General features: G+C 37.9%; 1 protein-coding gene across 1 annotated transcript; it reads left to right on the top strand.

Moving 5' to 3' along the window:
• The first annotated feature begins 856 nt into the window (after positions 1-856).
• Positions 857-19,859, top strand: LOC129248154 (uncharacterized). Its single transcript, XM_054887599.1, has 2 exons — positions 857-4,092; positions 19,672-19,859. The coding sequence occupies exon 1, from the start codon at positions 921-923 to the stop codon at positions 3,981-3,983; it is 3,063 nt and encodes a 1,020-aa protein (XP_054743574.1). The 5' UTR covers positions 857-920; the 3' UTR covers positions 3,984-4,092; positions 19,672-19,859.
• The last annotated feature ends 1,155 nt before the right edge of the window (positions 19,860-21,014 follow it).

Below are 21,014 nucleotides of genomic sequence, written 5' to 3'. Positions count from 1 at the left end.
CACAGCAGAAAACTGTTTGACAGCTTGGCTGTCTCAGCTTATTCACGACAACCTTAGAGAAAGAATGTCACATTTTGATTATGAACTTAATTTGGATGGCAATATAGGCTGTGGCGGCAAAGCAGCGTGAATGACGTAAATGATATTGCAGCTAAAAGCATTGAATTGAAGTCACAGCAGCTTTTATGAAAGCAGCAGCAGTAGCAGCTTTGGGCGGCATGCAAGAAAGCAGCAACAATTACTGACGTCAGACGGCGAGTTGTGTAGCGAAATATAGCGACAGATAGCTGACGTAAATCAATAAACAGGGCGTGGCAGTGACAAAAAACCAAGTAGCGCGGAAAGTGAAAAAGGTCCCTAGTGGTAAATGCAGGCACGCGCCAATTTTTATATAACTAAGCTGGCAAATAGCAGCAAAAAAAGAGATGGCATTGCAGCAAGTTAGTATTTGAAGAAGAACAAAATTGACGAAAAAGTTGTGAATACTAAGTACTGAGTCATATGAAAGCCTACAAGCAGGCGTTGAAGTATTGTATTTGTATGCGCTAAATTTGTAGGTCTTTTGAAACTTTAAAACCCGCGAACGGACTGATCAGCAGTTGATAACTTTTGCAAAATAGTTTAAGCAAGCATTGCCTACTTTGATGCGCGACAAAGCAGCACTAGTTTATAATTTTAGTACTGACTAACAAAACAAAAAAAAAACCTGGCATATATTTGGCATCAGCAGAAAATTAGCGCATTTACAAAATCTATTGCATACATACAGGCGCAAAACACTTGTGGCAGCATGATTCGGCACATAGTTGCATGCTGACCTCACGTCCACACGCTGACCATTGCATATTTTTTGGCTCCTACTGTTAAATAATTGCGCGCAACGCAACGTGTATGTAAATTAGAACAGCAGCAACAACAACATGCACCATTCATCGACACGCCTTTTACTGCCCACAATACTGATCGTATTGGCTACCTGTCACCTGACGCACACCTGCCCACCCGAAGTTTGTATCTGCAAGTGGAAGGGTGGCAAACAGACGGTGGAGTGTGGCGGACAGCATCTGCCCAACATACCCGAGGGCATGGATCCAGGCACGCAGGTACTCAATTTCACGGGTAATAGTCTGCAAGTTTTGCAGAGCGAGCGTTTTCTGCGCATGGATTTACTCAATCTGCAGAAAATCTATTTGTCACGCAATCAGCTGATACGCATACACGAGAAAGCCTTTCGCGGTTTAACGAATCTAGTCGAATTGGATCTGTCCGATAATATGTTGCAAAATGTGCCCACCGAGACCTTTCAGGACTACAGTTCACTGATGCGTCTCTCGCTGAGCGGTAATCCCATACGCGAGCTGAAAACGTCGGCCTTCCGTCATCTTTCGTTTCTGACAACGCTCGAGCTGAGCAATTGCCAGATCGAGCGCATCGAGAATGAGGCCTTCATTGGCATGGACAATCTGGAGTGGTTGCGACTGGATGGCAATCGCATCGGTTTCATACAGGGGCCGCATATTCTGCCCAAATCGCTGCATGGCATCAGCTTGCAGAGCAATCGTTGGATGTGCGACTGCCGGTTGTTGGACGTGCACGCGTGGCTCAACAACTATGTGACGCCAAAAGTTGAGGAGCCCAAGTGCGTTGAGCCGCCAAGGCTCAAGGGGCAGACAATCAAGTCGCTGAAGAAGGAGGAACTCGCTTGCCTGCCCGAGGTGACACCGTCGTCTACGTACACAGAGATATCAGAGGGCCGCAATATGTCCATAGTTTGCGTTGTGCGCGCCATTCCCGAGCCACAAGTGCTGTGGCTTTTCAACGGGCAGGTGATGACAAACGACAGTCTGATCGATAATCTGCACATGTACTACTATATAGATGAGGGCGGCAGCGCGGAGGAAAAGCGCAGCGAGATTTTCATCTACAATGTCGGCCCCGAAGATAATGGCACTTTTTCGTGCGTGGGGAAGAATGTGGCGGGCATTACGTTCAGCAATTACACGCTGCGCGTCATAATCAAAGAACCGCCAGTGGTGAATGAGGTCTCCTTTCCGCGCGACTATATGAACTACATCATAGCGAGCAGCACTGGGGCCGGCGTTATCTTCGTTGTGCTGCTTTGCACGATCGTAGTTAAATGTAAGCAGCGGCAACCCAACAAGCGTAAGAAGTGTACGAGCGGTGGTACGGTTACGAATGTCGTCGGCGGTAGCGGGCATGCGACCGACAACGGCGGCAACGAGACTGGGTTGATGAAATGTTCATCGATACTGAACGACGGTGACTCACTGAATGGCGGTGCAGGCCTGTTGATGGCGGAAGGCATGACGCCGACGAAGTTGTGCAAAGAAAATGGTGGCGTCATCATTGGCGGACAAATGAAGCAGAATCTGTTATTGTATGCGCCCGCTCACTACCAACAACAAACACCAACTTCCGCGGCGGTGGTTGGCGAAAGTGGCCAAACCCTACAGCTGAGCGTGAGTATGGCAGGAGCAAGTGGCACGCCACCACCCATTTTAGTTGGCAACGCCATGAGCTACTGCTCGCCACCCTCGTCTGTGCGTAACTACCAAGAGAAGAATCCAGATTTGGTGAACGATGCGGAGAGCGTAAATCACAACAAACTGAAAACTGCGTCTTCGTTGGATGGTGATTACGATGCCGCTAGCGAGTGCTCCGGCCCATGCAGCATACAGGGCATGTCGACGACACCAGTGCAGTATGACAACTGCTATCAGCTGGCACCTCAGTATGGTTCGCAGATCATACGGCCGTCGAATATGCAGTTGAATGCGGCAGCCGCGTCACGCTTTGCCGCCATGACAACACTGCCGCGTGGCATGCAATTGAAAACGGTTATGAACAGCATGAGCAGCGCTCCCGCCCCACAGCACCAAGTGGATGTGCATCTGAATCCCGTGTGTTTTTTGGGCCAGGATGGCTTCGCGTATGACTACAGCAATGCGCACATGCAACAAAACGCTCCACCACCACCGTCACATCATCACTTGCAGCTACAGCAACAACACTCGCTGGGCGCCGATCCTTCACAATTGCAACACATTCAACAGCAAAACTATTACCGCACATTGCCACACAACCGCGCGCATAAACAGCAGCAATTCGCCGCCTCGGCTGCAAACGCCGGCATGCGCTATAGCCTAGAAGCGGAGTTCCTGCAGCGCTCCGGCACACCAACCTACGATAAATACATACCCAATGTGCGCTTCACAGCCGAGGGCTATCCGCAAGCCCAACAACAGCAACAGCACTTGGTGCAATATCCCTCGCCGCCAGAGGGCTACAAGAGCAGCCAAAGTCCCGCACTAAGCTTGCATGACGGCAGCGTGGGGGGCGGTAGTGGCGGTGGCGCTTCAACCATCTCAACAGCCACATTTCAGCAGTGGCCGCCTTGTTTGCCCGGCTATCATATGCAGGCTGTGCGCTACCCGCCAACCATTGTTGGTGTGTTGAGCCCGCAAGCGCATACGCCGCAACAGCAGCTACCACAACAACAGCAACAACAGCACATGTTGCAACAGCAACAGAAGTCTGCAACAACGGTTGTGCTAACACCAAATGGCCCAACAAATCAAACGCAAGTGTCCACAATAACAACCGGCGCGACGTTGGCCAATGCGAGCACCAGCACGGGCCCCACCACATCCACATTAGCTGCCAAACGTTGTGTAGCCGCACAGGCGGACGCCTCTACCATACCCGAATGCGATGAGAATGACGTCTCACCCACCACATCGACAGCTGCTAGTAGCAGTAATGACGGCAGAAGCAGCAGTAGCAGCAGCAGCAGCAGCAATGCAACCACAGTGACAATGTCTGCAAGCAATACAACAGTAGCAACAGCGACGACCGCGACTGCAACCGAAGAATCCTCAAAACTGCGGCATTTAAACGGACCGCTAGCCGATAGTCCAGACGAGGGTTATGTAGGCGATTCGCATGAAGGTTCTGATATTTGACGACGCGGTGCCAATGGCAGTTGTGCGAACACGCACGCCAAAGCGGGCGGCAGTGCTGTGAAGGCGGTCAAATTGGACGACTCTGTAGCGTTGTAGAGCAGCTGTTCAAGTAAGCATTTTCACAATATTAGAAAACATGAGTAGAAACACACGCACGCTCGTGCATATGCGGGGGGTGGGGTATAGGTAAAAGGACACACATACGCATCTATTCGTAGCTACTTAAATACTTAATTGATGGGTTCATTTAGTTGCGTTAACTTAATGCCGCTCATTTAGCAAGTAATTGTGCGTTGAATTGCTGTGGTCGAGTGCTAAGCGGCCCTTCGAAGCTGCGGTTTGGCAGTTATGCGCTTTTGTACTACCAGCGTTTCTTGTACACGTCTTTGCTGATGTTATTAAAACAATGCAATAATACAGTCGGCTTCCTCGCTCGCACGTGGGCCGTCCTTCAAAACGATATGCGATTCAATGCCGGCTATGCCTCAGGTATGTAGGCAGTGCGTTTGGGGCAATCTCATGTACGGGAATATTGTACGAGTAGGTCTCTAAATTATGAAAGACGTGGAGGCAGGCTCGCCACTAAAATATCTGATGAGAATATTGTGATTGTTCTTTTTTTAATAAATCGTGACATTTCACTGTGAGGCCAAGTATCACTTTTCTGCGCAAATTTATTAGAAGAATGACATAAAGAAGAACAAATGTAATAAAAAGGTAACTCTCGTATCACTACTGAGGCAAACAGTTAGCACCTTTCCGCGCAAAATTAGCAAATGCTTGAAAGCTCATCATTTGCAAGCTGAGTAGAATTTCAAATATAGGGAGTTGTGAAATTAGAAGTATTTCGATGAAAAAATCCCAACGCGGCATATGATTTAGATATGATAAAATTGATGTGGTTAATGAAAAAAATAGGTATAGCAAACTAAGCCAAGCTCTTTGATCTCGTCAACAAACTGACAACTTGGTCCCTAGCGATACCAAATGGAGACCAACCTCTATGAATACCGAAAGTAGACATCATTTAGGATGTCAACGCTTTTGGCGAATCTAAGCAGGGCTGGGAGCTCCGCTTTTGAGACGTCCTCCAGACCCTCAAACAATGGGGCTCTAAGGCATTTTAAGCGCGTTTTTCATAATGCCCAACAGACGCACAGAAGCTGTTCTAAAGTTTCCTCAACATCCTCTCTGCATTTCTTGCATTTGTCCGCGTTAGCAATCCCTATCTTGTACGCAAGTGCAGCCATTAGGTTATAACCTGTTAGCATACCTGTGCTAGTTCCGCAGTCCTTTCACGAGAGCGTAAGTATGAATTGAGTCAGTTTTTAGTCGTTAGTTCTACACATAACTTTTGCTGTTTTGCATGTAGTCCACCTAGCTTCCACTCGCCTTTGCATGTAGTCGTTCATTTCATTGTATATTTAGCGGTTTTGGTATGTCGTTCTCTTGTTCAAAAGGTATTCTAACAGCACGTTTTGCCATCTCATATACTATTTCGTTCCCCATAATGCCTTTGCAACCAGGTACCCAGTAGATATGCAGCCTATTGTTTGCGCCTAGCCTTTCTATGGCTTCCCTGCTCCGTTGAACTTTTTTGGGCTTAATACAATATGAGCTCATTCTTTTATTGCTGCTTGACTGTCCACGTATACGTATACTACATAATTATTGAGTTCTTTCTTGGTCTTGTATAGGCCAGCTCTGCGGCTTTCCCCACAGCAAAAACTTCCGCTTGGGAAATTCTGCTGTGGTCTGGCAGCTTGATAGGCTGCCTTATCCCTAGTTTTGAGCAGTAAATGCCCGCTCCCACTCCGTTTAAAGTTTTAGAGCCGTCTGTATAGATGTGAAAAGTCCTATGGCCATTCCTAAGGCTTCATGCCTTTTTGCCATCCCTCCTCTTCAATTGTAGTACGAAACCTTCTCTCGCAATTAAAGTACGGAGTCATGTAGTCTGTGCAACCTGAACTACACTTTCTTACTGAGCTGTGTCCGAAGGTTCTGCAGGTGAATACTCTAGCAGCCACTAAACTCCTCTCGCGGATTTCGCTGCCAGGTCAATAGGGGGCATGCTGAGTATCATTTCAGCGTCGCCGTTGGAGATGTTTTCAATGCTCCTTTTATGCACAGTGCAGCGAGTCACTGAATCCTTGCCACTTTTGAGTGAGTATAAATACTGCACACATTTAAAAAAATTTTTTTTAGTTCCTTGAAAGTTTAATGTACTTTACAAAATTAATTTTATGAAACTGAGTGCACAGCTTTACTACATAAAATCTGGAGTTTCACGTGCATATGAAATTCTTTCTGAGTAACTTTTACTACTATAGCTTTTATTATGACTAATAATTTTGTATGCTTACTTTCAAGAAATCCCTTTCGCAAAATAATTACAATTCTTATTGCAATCAATTCCTTTATCATAAGCTTGCTCTTCACATTTTTACCTCAATTATTTCCGAGATGAGTTTTCTTTTTGCTATTTTAATCGTTTTTTATGCCGGCCTTACTTATTCCGCTTTTTCTGCTGCCTTGATTTTTGTAGTCAATGAAGCGTTAAATTAAACGACAGTTTAACTTTTCTTATTTCGTTACCTGTCGCATGTCTTTTGCTGTTATTTTCCATTGGCGCTGGTCAGTTCGGCACAAGCATGAATTTTTTATCTGAGCAAACTTAAATCTGATTACTGTTTATCTCAAGCCCTTTGCTGGCAACTATTGCAGAAAGAGAGCGAAAGAGGGGGAAGAAGAGAATGGGAGGGTGACAAAAAAGTAGTGGAATAAACTGGAATTAATTAATAAAAATAAGAAATGTATTGAAAATATTTTTGATATTTTTAGGAATATATTTTTTTGTTTCGAAAATTTGTTAATTGTCTGGTTAGTTGGCTGGTGGCAGTGCTTTTCAAATGGCTACTCAAGCGGCCATTCGCGCTGTAGTTTCATTTTCATGCACTTTTCGTGAATAATTATACCCATACCGTGCCGTAGTCTAGGTATTCCAACTATTTCGATCCCCTACAAAACGAAAAAAAGAAATAAAATAAATAAAAAAAATTCGATAAAATATGAGAAAAAAAAAATTTTTAAATATGTATAAATATTTTTTCAGTGATCTGTACTTTAGTTCTGACTTATCGTTGGAGTCAATAACAACCATTGTAGTTCATTGACTTCTGAAATAATTAAATAAATAAATGCAATTTATGTAATTATTTTCTTTTTTTTTGTCTTTCGATTTGTTGCTTCCCGCAACTATTCTGGCATCTGAACCCTCAAAACGATCCATTTGAAATTTGGCTTATAAAAAATGAAAAATTTCAAGCACTTTTTCAATACGTAATTATCACTATTTGGATAACTTACAAAAAACCAAAATTTTAAAATTGAAAAAAAAAATAATAATAATAAAAAAGAAATAAATAAAACAAAGAATAAAAAAATTAGAATTAAAAATAAAAGAAGGAGAATGAGAGAGAGAGAGAGTAATAGAGTGATAGAGTGATAGAGTGCGAGAGAGAAAGAGAGCATAGACAGCATAGAGTGCGAGAGAGACAGATAAAGATGTTGAAGGGAGAGGAAACAGGATGTGAGAGAAAGAGAAAAGGACAGACAGGAAGATAAAGAGGGAGAAATATAGAGAGAAAGAGGGAGAAAGATAGAGAGAAAGAGGGATGTCTAACTTACAGTCAGTTACATAAGAGCGTGGTCACTGTTAAATAATAACAACAATTGATAATGCTCAATGCAAATACCTCAGTAGCAATCTCCTGCATTGTCAATTATGGCCTGGGACTGTCGGGGCATACTTTCCACAAGTTTTTCTGCATATTCCACCGGAAAAGACCTCAAAATGTTTCAAATTTGTCGAGAAAGTTGATCTAAATTACATGACTTGCGTCGGAAATGCCCAGAAGGAGGATTAATCAGAAAAAATTACGTTACTCCAATCGCGGTCTAAGTTTTCCTTCGCCCATTCCACTCGTTTTTCAACGTGTTTTGCACTCAACATTGGTTTTTCCAAAGTACTGCTATATTTCAGGTTATTGGCAAGCAAGTGCCTGCGAATCGTTCCGTAAGATATGTCAACACCTTTTGCTTTCAATTTCACAGCGGCCCCTTTTTCTGCTTAGGGAATTTGTTTACTTTCATATTCGGATTTATGTTCTATGATCACGAGTTCATTCAAAAGAGGTGACCATTGACTGAGACCCTGAGCAAACTTTAGTTTTGCATTTCTCAACGTGTTTTGGTTTAGTTACCAGAGGGGGCACTGCTATTACTGTAAAAATGTATTCCCTCTTGGGCATTCTATTCCATCATGGCTTATGAGGTTGGCCGTCCGATGATGTCGAATTTTCGAGAGAAATGTCTAGCAAAAGATTTTTTGCACTTTTGTGCCATTTAAGAAGAAGATCATTCTATCTTCTTCTTACTTTTTGAGTTCTCATAGGAGTACCACTGCATATCGCATCCGGTTTGAGAATGTTTTCTGGATGATTTTACAGAAGGAGTCGTTCTTCAACTGGTGGAGAAGGAATTGGCTTCACTTGCCGTTTCCAACAGCCGCCGGAAAGAAACGACTGGCGCGCTTTTTTAAACGCAGCCAAATTCACGTTCGTGGTTATCGCACCAATCAAGGAGAAAACGAAGACGTGTCTCTTCAATGATATGCTACTAAAAATAAAATACCCATATGGCGTTATTCCGATTTGAAGTACACTATTTCGCTTATCCTTAAATTTTATTTACGAGCTCCATATCGTAAAAAATATATGTACCCAAGGTTTTTTATTTTCTTAAAAGAAGTATGCCAATTTAGAATAATTCATAATTTTTGGCTTGACAAACCATTTTCAAGAATTCACATTCCGGTTCTATTGGAGCTCGAAAAGTTGATTATAATAAACATATCCCCCGAGTAGGGAAAACTGTTCAAAATCAATTCACACATTTTGACTGCAGGAATTTGTTAACAATTTTTATACAATTTTTTGTCTTGAATTAATTTTTTTACCTCCAAAATGGCAGGAACTGTTTAACAATTTTTATGAATTTTTTTTCCTTAAACTAATTTTTTTACCTTCAGAATTAATGAATTTGTTTATTCGGCAATGCAAGCTAATAAACACGAAATTCTAGAACTTTTGATTATTTTCATTAAAAATAAGTAAATAAAAATATGCGGAAAAAAATATTCTTTGAGTCTTCAGCCAAACATCACGAAGTTCTAAGAATTTTGATCTTGATACTCCGATAAAAAAACTTAATGTGATCACGATATTCTGAAAATTTTTTTAACAAACAAAAAAAAACAGCAATAAGCAAAATTTGTTTCGACAAAAACGCTCTATGTGATCACGAAATTAAAAAAAAAAATATTAAATACTATTTGGTTTCGGAAAAAACACGAAATTTTCAATATTATTTTAATACAAAAAGAAAGTGAAACTTTTTTTTATGTCTCGACAAAACAACTTTTTATGATCGCGAAAATCTAAGAAAAAATCTGGTTTCTGAAAAACCAGAATCGTACAGAAGGATAGAGGGGTAGAGAGAGGGAAAGAAAGATAAAGAAATATATTAAAAGAGAGAGAGATAGAGTGCGAGAGAGGGAGGAAGATAAAGATGTTAAAGGGAGAGGCAACAGGATGAGAGAGAAAGAAAGGGATAGACAGGAAATGAAGAGCGAGAAATATATAGAGAGAGAGGCAGAGAAAGAGGGATGTCTTACTTATCGACAACTTGAATACTCCTGCAGTTTCTTTGGCATTCTCGGTCTTCAGCCTAAAACTTAAATATAGCCTACCCTCCACTGTCCTATATTTCTGTCTCACTTTCTCTCTCTATTTTATCCTTACAATGCATTTCTCGCCCAAGTCGCCCCTCTCATGGGCAACCATATAACCTCACCTAGCTATCGCGCGCACTCTCGCTACGTCCATTCGTTAGTGGCGAATATATTCTCAGCTGCATTTTAGTTTGAATTAACTTTTTACCATATTTATTTAAAAACTTTCCCCTACATAAATAGATACCTTGTCGTTCAACTCATCTGTAATTTCCACTAGTGAAATAAAAGAGCAAAACGAAAAAATCTTTCTTACCAATTTTGAGTTTGACAACAGATTTGAGTCATTAAAATCCGAAGTGGAAAACTTTTGGTGTCTTATAATTCAAAACGTGTGCGCTTGCACTAAATAGCAATTATGTTATCTTCCTATTCTTGCAGTTACACTGCGCAATTAGTTTTTGAGTTTTCGTTTTAACCTTTGGATAGCTCGTAGCTAAATGCAAGCCAAGTGGCGTAGCAAATTAGCAAATTTGGTCACTCCATTCAACTTGAAACTAAATGTTAAAAATAAAATGAAAAACTTTCTTCCAACTAAACGCCAATGAAGAAAATGTAGCAAAACAAAGGAATGCGAAAATTTGTTGAAATATTTCTTTTCTCATTTTCTTTAATGAAAACAAAAGATTTTTTGTTCCAAAGTTCTTTTCATTTTTCAACTTTTGCTTGTATACTCCTCACCTTTCAGTGTCTCCGTTTGGCGCATTTTCGCCCACTGCCGCGTGACACACATTTCATTCGCCGGCACACAATCGTTCCCACTTTCCCCCTCTCACATAAATTTTCTCTTTTTTGATTTATTTCGTGTACGATTTTATTCCAGTTGATGTAATTGAAAAAGTTTTCATTTAATTTAAACTTTGAACCATTCGTGTGACACACTCACACCCACACGCACGCACAGGCAAGTCACAGCGAATAGCTTAAGGTGCGTCAATGGGTCGCTGTGGCGTCGACAAAGACGTTGGCAATAAGCAGCATATTCATGTGCGCGTGTAGGGGAGATGTCCCATTGTAAGACTACTTCACACAATGGCAAACTAGGCTGCGCAGTGTATAGAAATTTATTCACTTAGGCAACTCATTGAAACAGACTAGGCCATCTTAAGCATTCTGGCATTCGAAGCTGCTTTCTAAACAATTGATTTGTAGAATAATTGGTAGAAAACCCAGGTTGTTTGCGGCAGTGATGGAATAAAGTGCGCAGCGGCAGTTGAAAAGTTCTTAAATTTCCGCGCTACAGGACGTTCTTAATAAGCCAATGTGGAGTTGACGGCGAGCGTTACGTGGAAGTTGGTACTGGTAGGCAGCCAGGAAGTTGGCATAATCAGTTTTTGTGTCAGGTAGGCTCCTCAGGTCTCCGAGCAACTGGAAGCAAACAAGAAAGTGTAAGCTGCGGACCTATTTATTTGCATTTTCTTGACATTCTTTTGCAACAAAAAAGAAGTAGGGGAAAAGTGCGAAAATAAATGCGCATGTGTGTGTGTATGTACGTGAGCGAAATGACACCAGCTTAAAGGTGGACGACCAATACAAAAAGCGCTACAGAGACAGTTGTTAAAACAAAAAGTCGGTATTTGTAGTTGTATGCAAGAAAAAATATTTCCTAAGATGTGTATGCACATAAAAAAGTTAACTTAGGCGCATTCTTTTACAAACGGAGCTCGACGCAACTACGATTTGAAGTGCACCATTTCGATTTGCCTTAAATGTTGCTAAGGAGCTCTCTGTGGAAAAACAGATTTTTATTTTAGGCTGTCTGATATTATATATTCTTATAAAAGGACCGGAATTTTGAATATTTTATAATTTTTCGCTTAGCAACTCAGTTGTACGAACTCACATTTTTGTAAAAATTATTTTTGTATAATTTCTTAATAAATAAAAGACAAAAAACTTAAATTAATTTTTTAATTTATTTTTGAATTCTCCAAAATTAATAAATTTTCGAAAATGGGCATGGAAACCAAAAATTCCAAAATTCTTAATCTTTTATTTGTTTATAATTTCTTAATTATTTTTCAAAAAATAATTTTTCTTAAATTCATTTTTTTACTTTCAAAATGAAAGAATATTTGAAAAAGCGCATCGAAGCCAAAAAGCACGAAATTTTCAAGCTTAGGCAATAATTTTTTAATATTTTTTTTAAATTTTGTTTTTCTAAAATTAACATTTTTGTTTCGATTATCATCTTGTATTTCTATTAAATTTCTAAATAATTAAAAAAAAAGAATTTTTAATAAATTTTTTTTTATTTTAAAATTCTTGAAATTGAATAAATTTTCAAAAATGGGCTTCAAAAACAAAAATTACAAAATTCTGAAGTTTTTATTTGTTTATAATTTCTTAATAATTTTTCAAAAAATAATTTTTGTTTTTTAATTTTTTACTCTCAAAATGAATGAATTTTTAAAAATGGGCATCGAAGCCGAAAAGCACGAAATTCTTAAGCTTAAGCAATGATTTTTTAATATTTTTTTTTTAATATTTCCTAAAATTAATATTTTTATTTCGATTATCACCTTTTTATTTTTATTTAAATCTTAAGTCTTAAATTTATTTTTTTTACTTTTGACAACAAAAATTCCAAAACTCTCAATTCGCTTATTTCTTTATGATATCTTAATAATTTTTGAAAAAATTATTTTTCTTAAGCTAATTTTTTTACTTTCAAAATGAATGAATTATTGAAAATAGGCATCCAAGTCAAAAATTATGAAGTTCTGAAGCTTTTATTTGTTCATAATTTCTTAATAATTAAAAAAAATGATTTTCTTAAATTATTTTTTGACCTTTAAAATGAATGAATTTTTCAAAATGGGTATCCACGCTAAAAAGTACGAAACTCTTAAACTTTCAAAACCCTCTATTTTCACAAAAAATAAGCGGAAAAATTCTTTCTGAATCTTCAACGAAAAATCCCAGATTTCGAAGAACTTTGGTTTTCATATTACGAAAAAAAAATTTTATATGACCACGAAATTCTTTTATAATACTTTCATAAAATCTTCTATTTTCTGAAAAAGAGAATATTATTAAAAAAAATTGAAAAAAATTCTCAAAATTTCGATCCACTTTATTTCCAGAAAACAAAAAAAAAAAGAAAACAGAAAAGAAATTTTTATATACCGACAAATAAAAACCTCTCATTATTAAAAACAAGCCATACATCACGAAATTCACAAACCTTCGATCCACTTTTAACAAACAAAAAACAAAAAAAAAAATATTTACTTCTCTCCTTCTGTTCTTTTTTTCCTTAAAATTAATTTTTTTTTACCTTCACATGAGTTTCTGAAAATGGGCATCCAAACCCAAAAATATGGTCGTTACTTTCATAAAAAAAAAATAGGCGAAAATAAATTGTTTCTGAATTCCAGTTCAAAATTAGTCTTAGAATTTCGGTCTTCATTTGCCGATAAAAAATGGAATCGGAAAATGATCAGGAAATACTTATCAAATTGAAATACTCTTTTTAAGGTGAAAAAGACGGAATAGCCTAGAAAAATTTACGAGATTCTCAAAATTTCGACCTAACGTAAAAAAAAAAAATAAAAAACAGAAAAAATATTTTCATATTCCGTAAAAACCGAAAAAAACTGCATGTGATCGCTAAAAACTTTATATAATTCTAAAAAAACCAGGTTTCTGAAAAAACAGTATAGTATTGAGTATTCAGCCAAAACTCACAAAATTCTTCAAATATCGAGGACCTTGAAAAACCCAAAAAACAGAAAATATGTTTTCGTATTCCAAAAAAAAAAACTGCATATGATCGAACACATAAAAAATATTGTAAATACTCTTAAGTTTCATAAAAAATAGTACTGAGTTTCTAGCCAGGGGTAACGAAATTTTCAAAATTTCGATACCCTTATTAAAAACCCAAAAACCAAAAAACAAAAACATTGCTTTTAATATTTTTTAAATGAGCCCCGAAGCCATAAAACATGAATTTCTCTAAACCTTTTACAGTTTGTCATTCAAACCAAAAATTATTATTATTTTTTTCAATAAGACTCCAATCCCAAACCCATCTTTTTTATTCTCAAAAACAACCGAAACAAAATTTTTCAGTTAGAAGCCAAAAAAAAAAAAAAATGATTAAAGATGTGTCCGTAAATATTTTTAAAAACCTACCTGCTTTTTAAAAAATGCCCCACATGTACATATACATATATAATATAACACTACATAAACCTATCAACAGCGAACAAACCGGAGGTGCGAAAACAGGCCGTAGGAAGCACAGGAGAGTAGCAGTATTCCGTAGTCTGCTTTTAGGCACGCGTAAGTGTGACACAATTCTATGAAAACAATACAAATGCAGGTATATCAAGAAATTTCTACTTCAAGAGCACTCACATGCTTGCCGTCAAGTGATTTCTACTTCTTTTCTTATTCGTGCGCTCCGAGCAAAATAAAGTCACAGCAAAATCAAATTAAAAGCGACTTCCTCACAAGTACACGCGCATATGCAGCTCTTATTATAAAAAAAAACACATTAATTTGTACATATAAAAACGCCCATCTATATATATTTATAAAACACTTCTCAAAGCGACAAGCTCGAAGCTGCAGCAGATACTTCTGAGTATTCATTTGGCACCTGCGCTCACGTTTTGATTGTGATAAAATTTATTATTACTCATACGCCACGTCTAACGTTGCTTAGCACGACAAGTGTAGTCGTACAATTTCGGTACGAGCACCACTTTACCTGCTCCAGTTGGCTGAAAGAGATTCTATTTGTACAGTTACTTGTAAATAAAGTAAAATTCAACAACAAATTTCCGGCATGCAATTGAGTAGGCCTCCTTCACGTAGGCGCGCACGTGCGAAGAACAATGGAATTCTTCAAAACTTCTCTAAAGCCATTTCCAGTTTTAGCAACAACCTTAGGAGTTTTACAATGCATTTTTATAGAGTTAGAAGGTTTCATTTTTTTTTGGTTTTTTTGTACTAAGAGCAAAGCGTATAAATAGGCGGCTATCGAAACTGAACTGCTAACAAGTCTGGTAGGAAAAAACTACAGTTGTTATTGAAGAAACTGCTTTTAATAAAAATAACTACCCAATACTGAATTACCTACGTAAATGCTAGAAAATATGTTTTTAATAAAAATGGTGAATTACTTATTATTATTAAATGATGGAAAATAACTAAGAAAAATTCTGTAGAAATCAAGGCAAACATTTATCCTATCCCATCCATATTCTTATAAAAAGTAGCACTGCTGTAAACTCAAGTACCAAAACAGCAGATAGTTTTAGTATTAGAATGACGCTAGGCGCTAATTAAGCCGTTCAATCAACAACTGTAAGGTCTAGTGACCCTTTTCAGAGACCACTCTCCAGAAATACCACTATACTGGCTACCCGAATGCAATACCATAGCGAGTAGAAGAAGTAAATATCTAAAGGGTTTTCCAATTATTTTGAGTAGCCCGCTACTTCGGTAGATGTCACTTTTGAAGCTCTCATTTTTTTACATTCGACAATTAGAAACTACGCCATTAATAAAAATGGAACGATACACGCTTAAACAACGCATTGAAGTTATTAAAATTCACTATAAAAATGGGGAAAATTTGGCAGAGACGGTTCGTGAAACTTGAACATTTTTGGGTCATCGTGAAGCACCTTGTCGGACTGCTGTTCAAGCTTCAAGCTGTTGGGACAAGTTAGTAGTGTGAAGAATAAAGCCCATGCACGTCGCTCAAGAACAGCCGAAAATATTGCTGTTGTAGCCGAAACTGTTGAAGAAAACCTAGATTTGTCCTTTCCTCGTCGTTCTTTGGAATTATGCTGGAAACAGTCACCGACGTAAACGCAGTCCCCTGTCAGCTGTTACGATCAAACTAATGAGAACCTCATGTAAATAAAAAATTACTTCCTTCCTTATCGTAGATTTTATTTCACGATTTTTGAAAACTCCCATAGAACCCTGTCAGCTGATAGCTCTCTCACCATACAGTGTTGCCAAGCAGTACATTTTGAAATCATTTACAAAATAAACTTAGAAAAATAATAATTTTTATTAAAATAACTTAAAAATACTGTTGAATAATGTTAATTATAGATAAATGAACTATTTGCATTTGTTGCTTTTTGGCTTTGGTTTATTAAACAATAAGAAATTGTCACTGATAACGCGGATGTGTAAAAAGTGTTTAAGCAAAAATAACAATGACAACATTGTGTAGATACAACCAAACATATACACACACAAACCGATGTATTGTGTAAATATGTAACTAAAAGAACGCAGTTGTTCAGCACGGGATGAGGTTTGCTCAGTTTTGTGCGCGTTAGGGGTGGCGGTAAGGGACTACGTACGTCGGTCACTGTTTTCAACATTAGGCATTCCACAAACGTCATTACAACGTATTTTGCATAAAGATTTGGGTCTTAAGGCTTATGAAGTCCAGTTAAAACAAGAACTCAAGCCGGCCGATCATCAACAACGTCGTGTCATTGCCAATTGGGTCGTTGAAATGCATAGAAATGATCTGGAATTCCATCGAAAAATCATCTTGAGTCATGAACGAGGCCCATTTCCACCTCGGTGGCTTCGTCAATAAACAAAATTGTCCGATCTGGGGCTCAGAAAATCCGAGAGCTATTATTGAAAAGTCTCTCTATCCTCAACGTGTGACTGTTTGGTGCGGTTTATGGTCCGGCGGAGTCATTGGACCTTACTTTTTCGAAAAGGAAGCTGTAGCAACGGTTACGGTGAATGGATTGCGCTATCGAGAGATGATTAACGATTTTTTATGGCCAGAATTGGATGGCTCGATAGATTGATCTGGACAACGTTTATTTTCAACAAGACGGCGCTACATGCCACACAAGCAACGAAACCATTGATCTTTTACCAAAATAACACCTCATATTGGAAAACTCTTTACTTCTAGAAAATGTTTGGGTTCCCTTTTAACTCTATTTCGCATCGAGAAATATATTTATTATACAAAAATTTGTCCAGGATATTGAACTAGGCCGTGTTCTTTAAGAATTTTTTACTTTAAGGGCAATATTTTTTACGTTAAGGGCAATATTTTTAGTTTGCTTATATGGCTTAAAATATTTTTTGCTTAGATTTTTCAACTTTTATAACTAAGTGTTTTTTTTTATCTTGATAGACTACCGAGTACAGCACTCAGACATATTTAAATCCATTGTACTGCACTCGGATTCCCCCCATACACTTCCGCTTGAATTTGTGTATTTTTCTTAACTTCATATTGTTGTTTTTCGTTTTTGGTTTTTTTTTTTGTTTCCTTGTTCACTCCTCTTGGGAGCATAGGGCCTCTATTTGATTACTGACAGGGTAGGTGATTAGCCTGCCGCTATCAGTCCTAAGTGTAGGAATACCCACCTGTCGTTGCTTAGGAACAATGCCTTCTTACTGCTTGGAGCGCTATCTGGGCATTTACGCTAGTCCACCGCTTCATAGCGTACCAGGGCAGTTTGTATATTTTACCCGTGAGTAAAGAGAGATTCCTGCTGAATATGACCAACAACTTATGCAAGAACACTTCAAAATATTCCGAAACATTTTCAGCATAGAAAGTTGACTTCCAATCAACTTTCGAAAATTGGGGAGTTGAGAAAGTGAAAACTAATATTTTTAAAGTTGTAAGAGTGAGTATTTGAATTAATATTGACGTTCTAGGCTAGTCCAAGAGACTCTAGGGATAAGGATAAGGGTACATGATGCATATCGGTTTCGCAAATCGGAGAATGGCATTCAGTTAAATTGGAAATTAAATTATTGGCTATAAAAATAAGATCCAAAATATTGTTCAGCTTATCAGTATTTACAAACGAATAAATCTGATTTAAATTAACTCTAAAAGGGCTGCCTAGGAAGTTGTTTTCATTTTCATTTTTCATTTTATAAAAATTGTTAAACCTGAAAAAATGTAATTTTTTTAAATTGTTTAGTTTAAAACAACATCTGGGCACGTCTTTTGAAGGGCATTTTACTCCTTCTACAGTTGGCTCTGTTTTCAATGAATGAACGCATGAATGTAAGCCATATGCGACTGCGCATTGGAAAATTAGTAATAATAAAACAAAATCGATTATAAGCTGTATGAGCGCACGAGAACAAGACTAAATGAACCCAATTAAAAAAAACATATTAGTAAGCATTAAGGCACCTTTCTGGTCTAGAGACGTGAAAATTGAAGGCGTTGAAAATTGGAAAAAAACCAACGGTATCAATTGAAAATTGTTTTTATTCATTAGATCAATTATTTATTTACAAAAAAAAAATAGTATTTTTTTCAATGACAATAATAAAAAAAGTTGCCCTGATATAACACATGCCACTGGCGTTACTGATTGGGCTACTCATGTACGTCTGAAAAAACAATGCGGTCGATTAGTCATCAGGAGATATGGCGCTATGATGGGTAGCAGATTTACAAAAAAAAAAAAAAACAAAAAATAAATTCTAGATATTTTATCTGTTTATGGGAAAAACAAGAAAAAAAGGATTTTCTTTCACGTTCTCGTTCTTAAAAAAAGTAGAAAAATACATTATAAAATTATAGTTCTGCTATCAGCGAGAGCCACAAGTCTGCTCAATAACATATTAAAAACTCAAATCAATCGGTTCAGTACATTTTGAGAAATTATCAACGCCAACTCGGAAAAAATAGTTTCGAGAAAAACACGGTTAACGCGCTTATACCTGGGCATCGTATCCAAAGCGGTCTCATTTTAAAGGAATGTAACGTGTAAACTACAAATATTTTCAAAATAAAAATTTGCAGGTGTATTTCTGAAAGTATAAACTATTATAAGATGAAAAAAAATAGATTTTTTCGAAATGCTATACCAGAAAGGTGCCTTAAAGAACTTGTTTATATGTACGCACATCGTACACCGTTGCCCAGCTAATAAATGTACGGGGTTGGTTGAAAAGTAATGAGCCTTATTTTTTTAAGCAGTTTTATTAAACCTTTTGGCTTATACAACTAATATTCTTCAAAATATGACCCTTGAGCGTCAATACACCGCTGGTAGCGGTTCTTCCACTGCAGAAAACATTTTTTAAACTCACCCGCCGGAATCGCGTTCAATTCGGCTGTCACAGTTTTTTGGTTCGCCTCAATGGAGTCGAAACGCCTCCCCTTCAGCTTTCTTTTCAGGCGCGGGAACAAGAAGAAGTCCGGAGGGGACAGGTCTGGGCTGTAGGTAGGGTGGGAAAGCACCGGAACTCCCATCTTGGCCAACGAACCCGGTTCACATCTTCGTCTGTTTGCGTCGTCGAAGGCCTTGCAGATCGCTGTTCGTCTTCGACGTCCTCCCGGCCTTCCTTGAACGACTATTGCCACCGTTTTACTGGGCACTGGACAGAGATTGGTCCCCGTAAGCCTCCTTGAGTAGCCCAATGGTTTCGGTACTCGTTTTGATGAGCTTTACGCAAAATTTGATCGAGTAACGTTGCTCCAACGATCGCTGCATTTTCGCCACTGCAAAATCCTAACACACTTTTAAAACAGCTTTCACGCGCGGAGCGATGTTGACTGCGCCGCTGTTGCCAGCGAACTGGGACCAGTTGCTAGTGAAGGGGAAGGTCCAATGATCATTTTCCCCCACCAGCCGATTCGGTTGATCGCTTGGCAGACGCTCCGCGCGGGAAGACTGACTACTTTTCAATCAAACCCTGTAGATATGTTTGTACCTATTTTCATGCAAGAAGACTAATTGCCCACAAATCATTGCGAATTATAACGGCAAACTTTCACTGAATACACAAAATTATTCTTGCTTTATAAAATATACAATTTGAATACTTACGATTTTATCTAGTTAACTTCAGTTTCAGGGTAAAACAGTGGCAGATGAACAAACATTTAATTGGAAACTGATCGGATAACAAAGCTGGAAAAAAGTGGGTTCGAATCTATAAATCTTTGTACGAAAACACAATGTAAAATATGTAGATACTATGTGAGGATACTTGAATAAATCGAGAGAAGATTAAATTAGTACACACAACCACACTTTTGTACGGCTGTATGTAACAGTGGCTGCACTGCAATAGCATGAAGCGAGAAATCTTAGTCAAAGATGACTAACCACAGCAGCTGCATACAAACCAACAGCTGCATACACAAATCCACAAACGCAAGCAGCTAATAATTTGAACAATTGAAATTTAGAAGAGCACACACACACATACACGCGCGCGCGCACACTCTCATGCATATTACAAGAATTTTATCATAAAATGGAAATTTGATTTAAATTCAAATAGATAAGAAAACTTTTGCAAGCATCGATGTGAACGTAGAGATAAATTAGTGATTGCAGCAGCATAAAGTATTTATTATCGCTGGATTGCAAGTGATTGCCAGACATCGCACACACACACATGCAGGCATTTATTTATATAATTTAATTATTGATAAATTTTAGTTTATACTATTTTGTAGCTTTTAAACTGTTCTACGTTGATTAAGTGTCATGCATTTGTTTCTTAATTTATTTGTGCAAAAAGTTGGATAAAGTTGGACAACAAACACACACACACGCATTTAGAGCGAAAACAAGCAATGTACAGGCGGCATATTAAAATAGTGTCGATATAATTGAATAAATAATTCATTGAGCCGTTGTAAATATTAATTGTAACCATTTAAAGATTTTGTAGAGTTCATTAGTGAATGCATAGCAATAAAAAAGTATTTGTAAGCCGGTAAGTGTTTAATTACCAAAATGCGAAATTTAGCAGGAGAAGGCGTAAGAGACCTTTGCCTAGGCGTAGGTAAATACATTTGTATATATGTATGTATGTGCACAAACGATTTCAAATGAATTATTTGGTTTAGAAATTATGGGTATAGCTGATTTGTAGAAAAATTTTGTTTCATATTTTTCATACTTTATAAAAAGAACCCGCGAAAGGAATCGCGTAAATTATTTAAATAGGAATTGAAACAAGCAGCGCTAAGAGAATATAGAAGCACAAGCATTTATCAGTTTTTGCCCTATAAAATGTTCGAAGGTTGCTGAGCAGGAGCCAGAAAGCAAGAATTTATGAATCCACGATTTTTTGTTTGTTTGTTTCTGTTTTTTTTTTATTTGACTTTAAATTGTTTTTTGAAACAAGGGTTCTCTCTGGATCAGCCATTTTATCTATATCCTTAAAATTGCCGAATA

This window comes from Anastrepha obliqua, chromosome 5, assembly GCF_027943255.1.
Source record: "Anastrepha obliqua isolate idAnaObli1 chromosome 5, idAnaObli1_1.0, whole genome shotgun sequence".
In the NCBI taxonomy this organism is placed as follows: Eukaryota; Metazoa; Arthropoda; class Insecta; order Diptera; family Tephritidae; genus Anastrepha; species Anastrepha obliqua.
The sequence above is the reverse complement of the archived record's forward strand: the minus strand, read 5'-3'. Positions and strand labels throughout refer to the sequence as shown.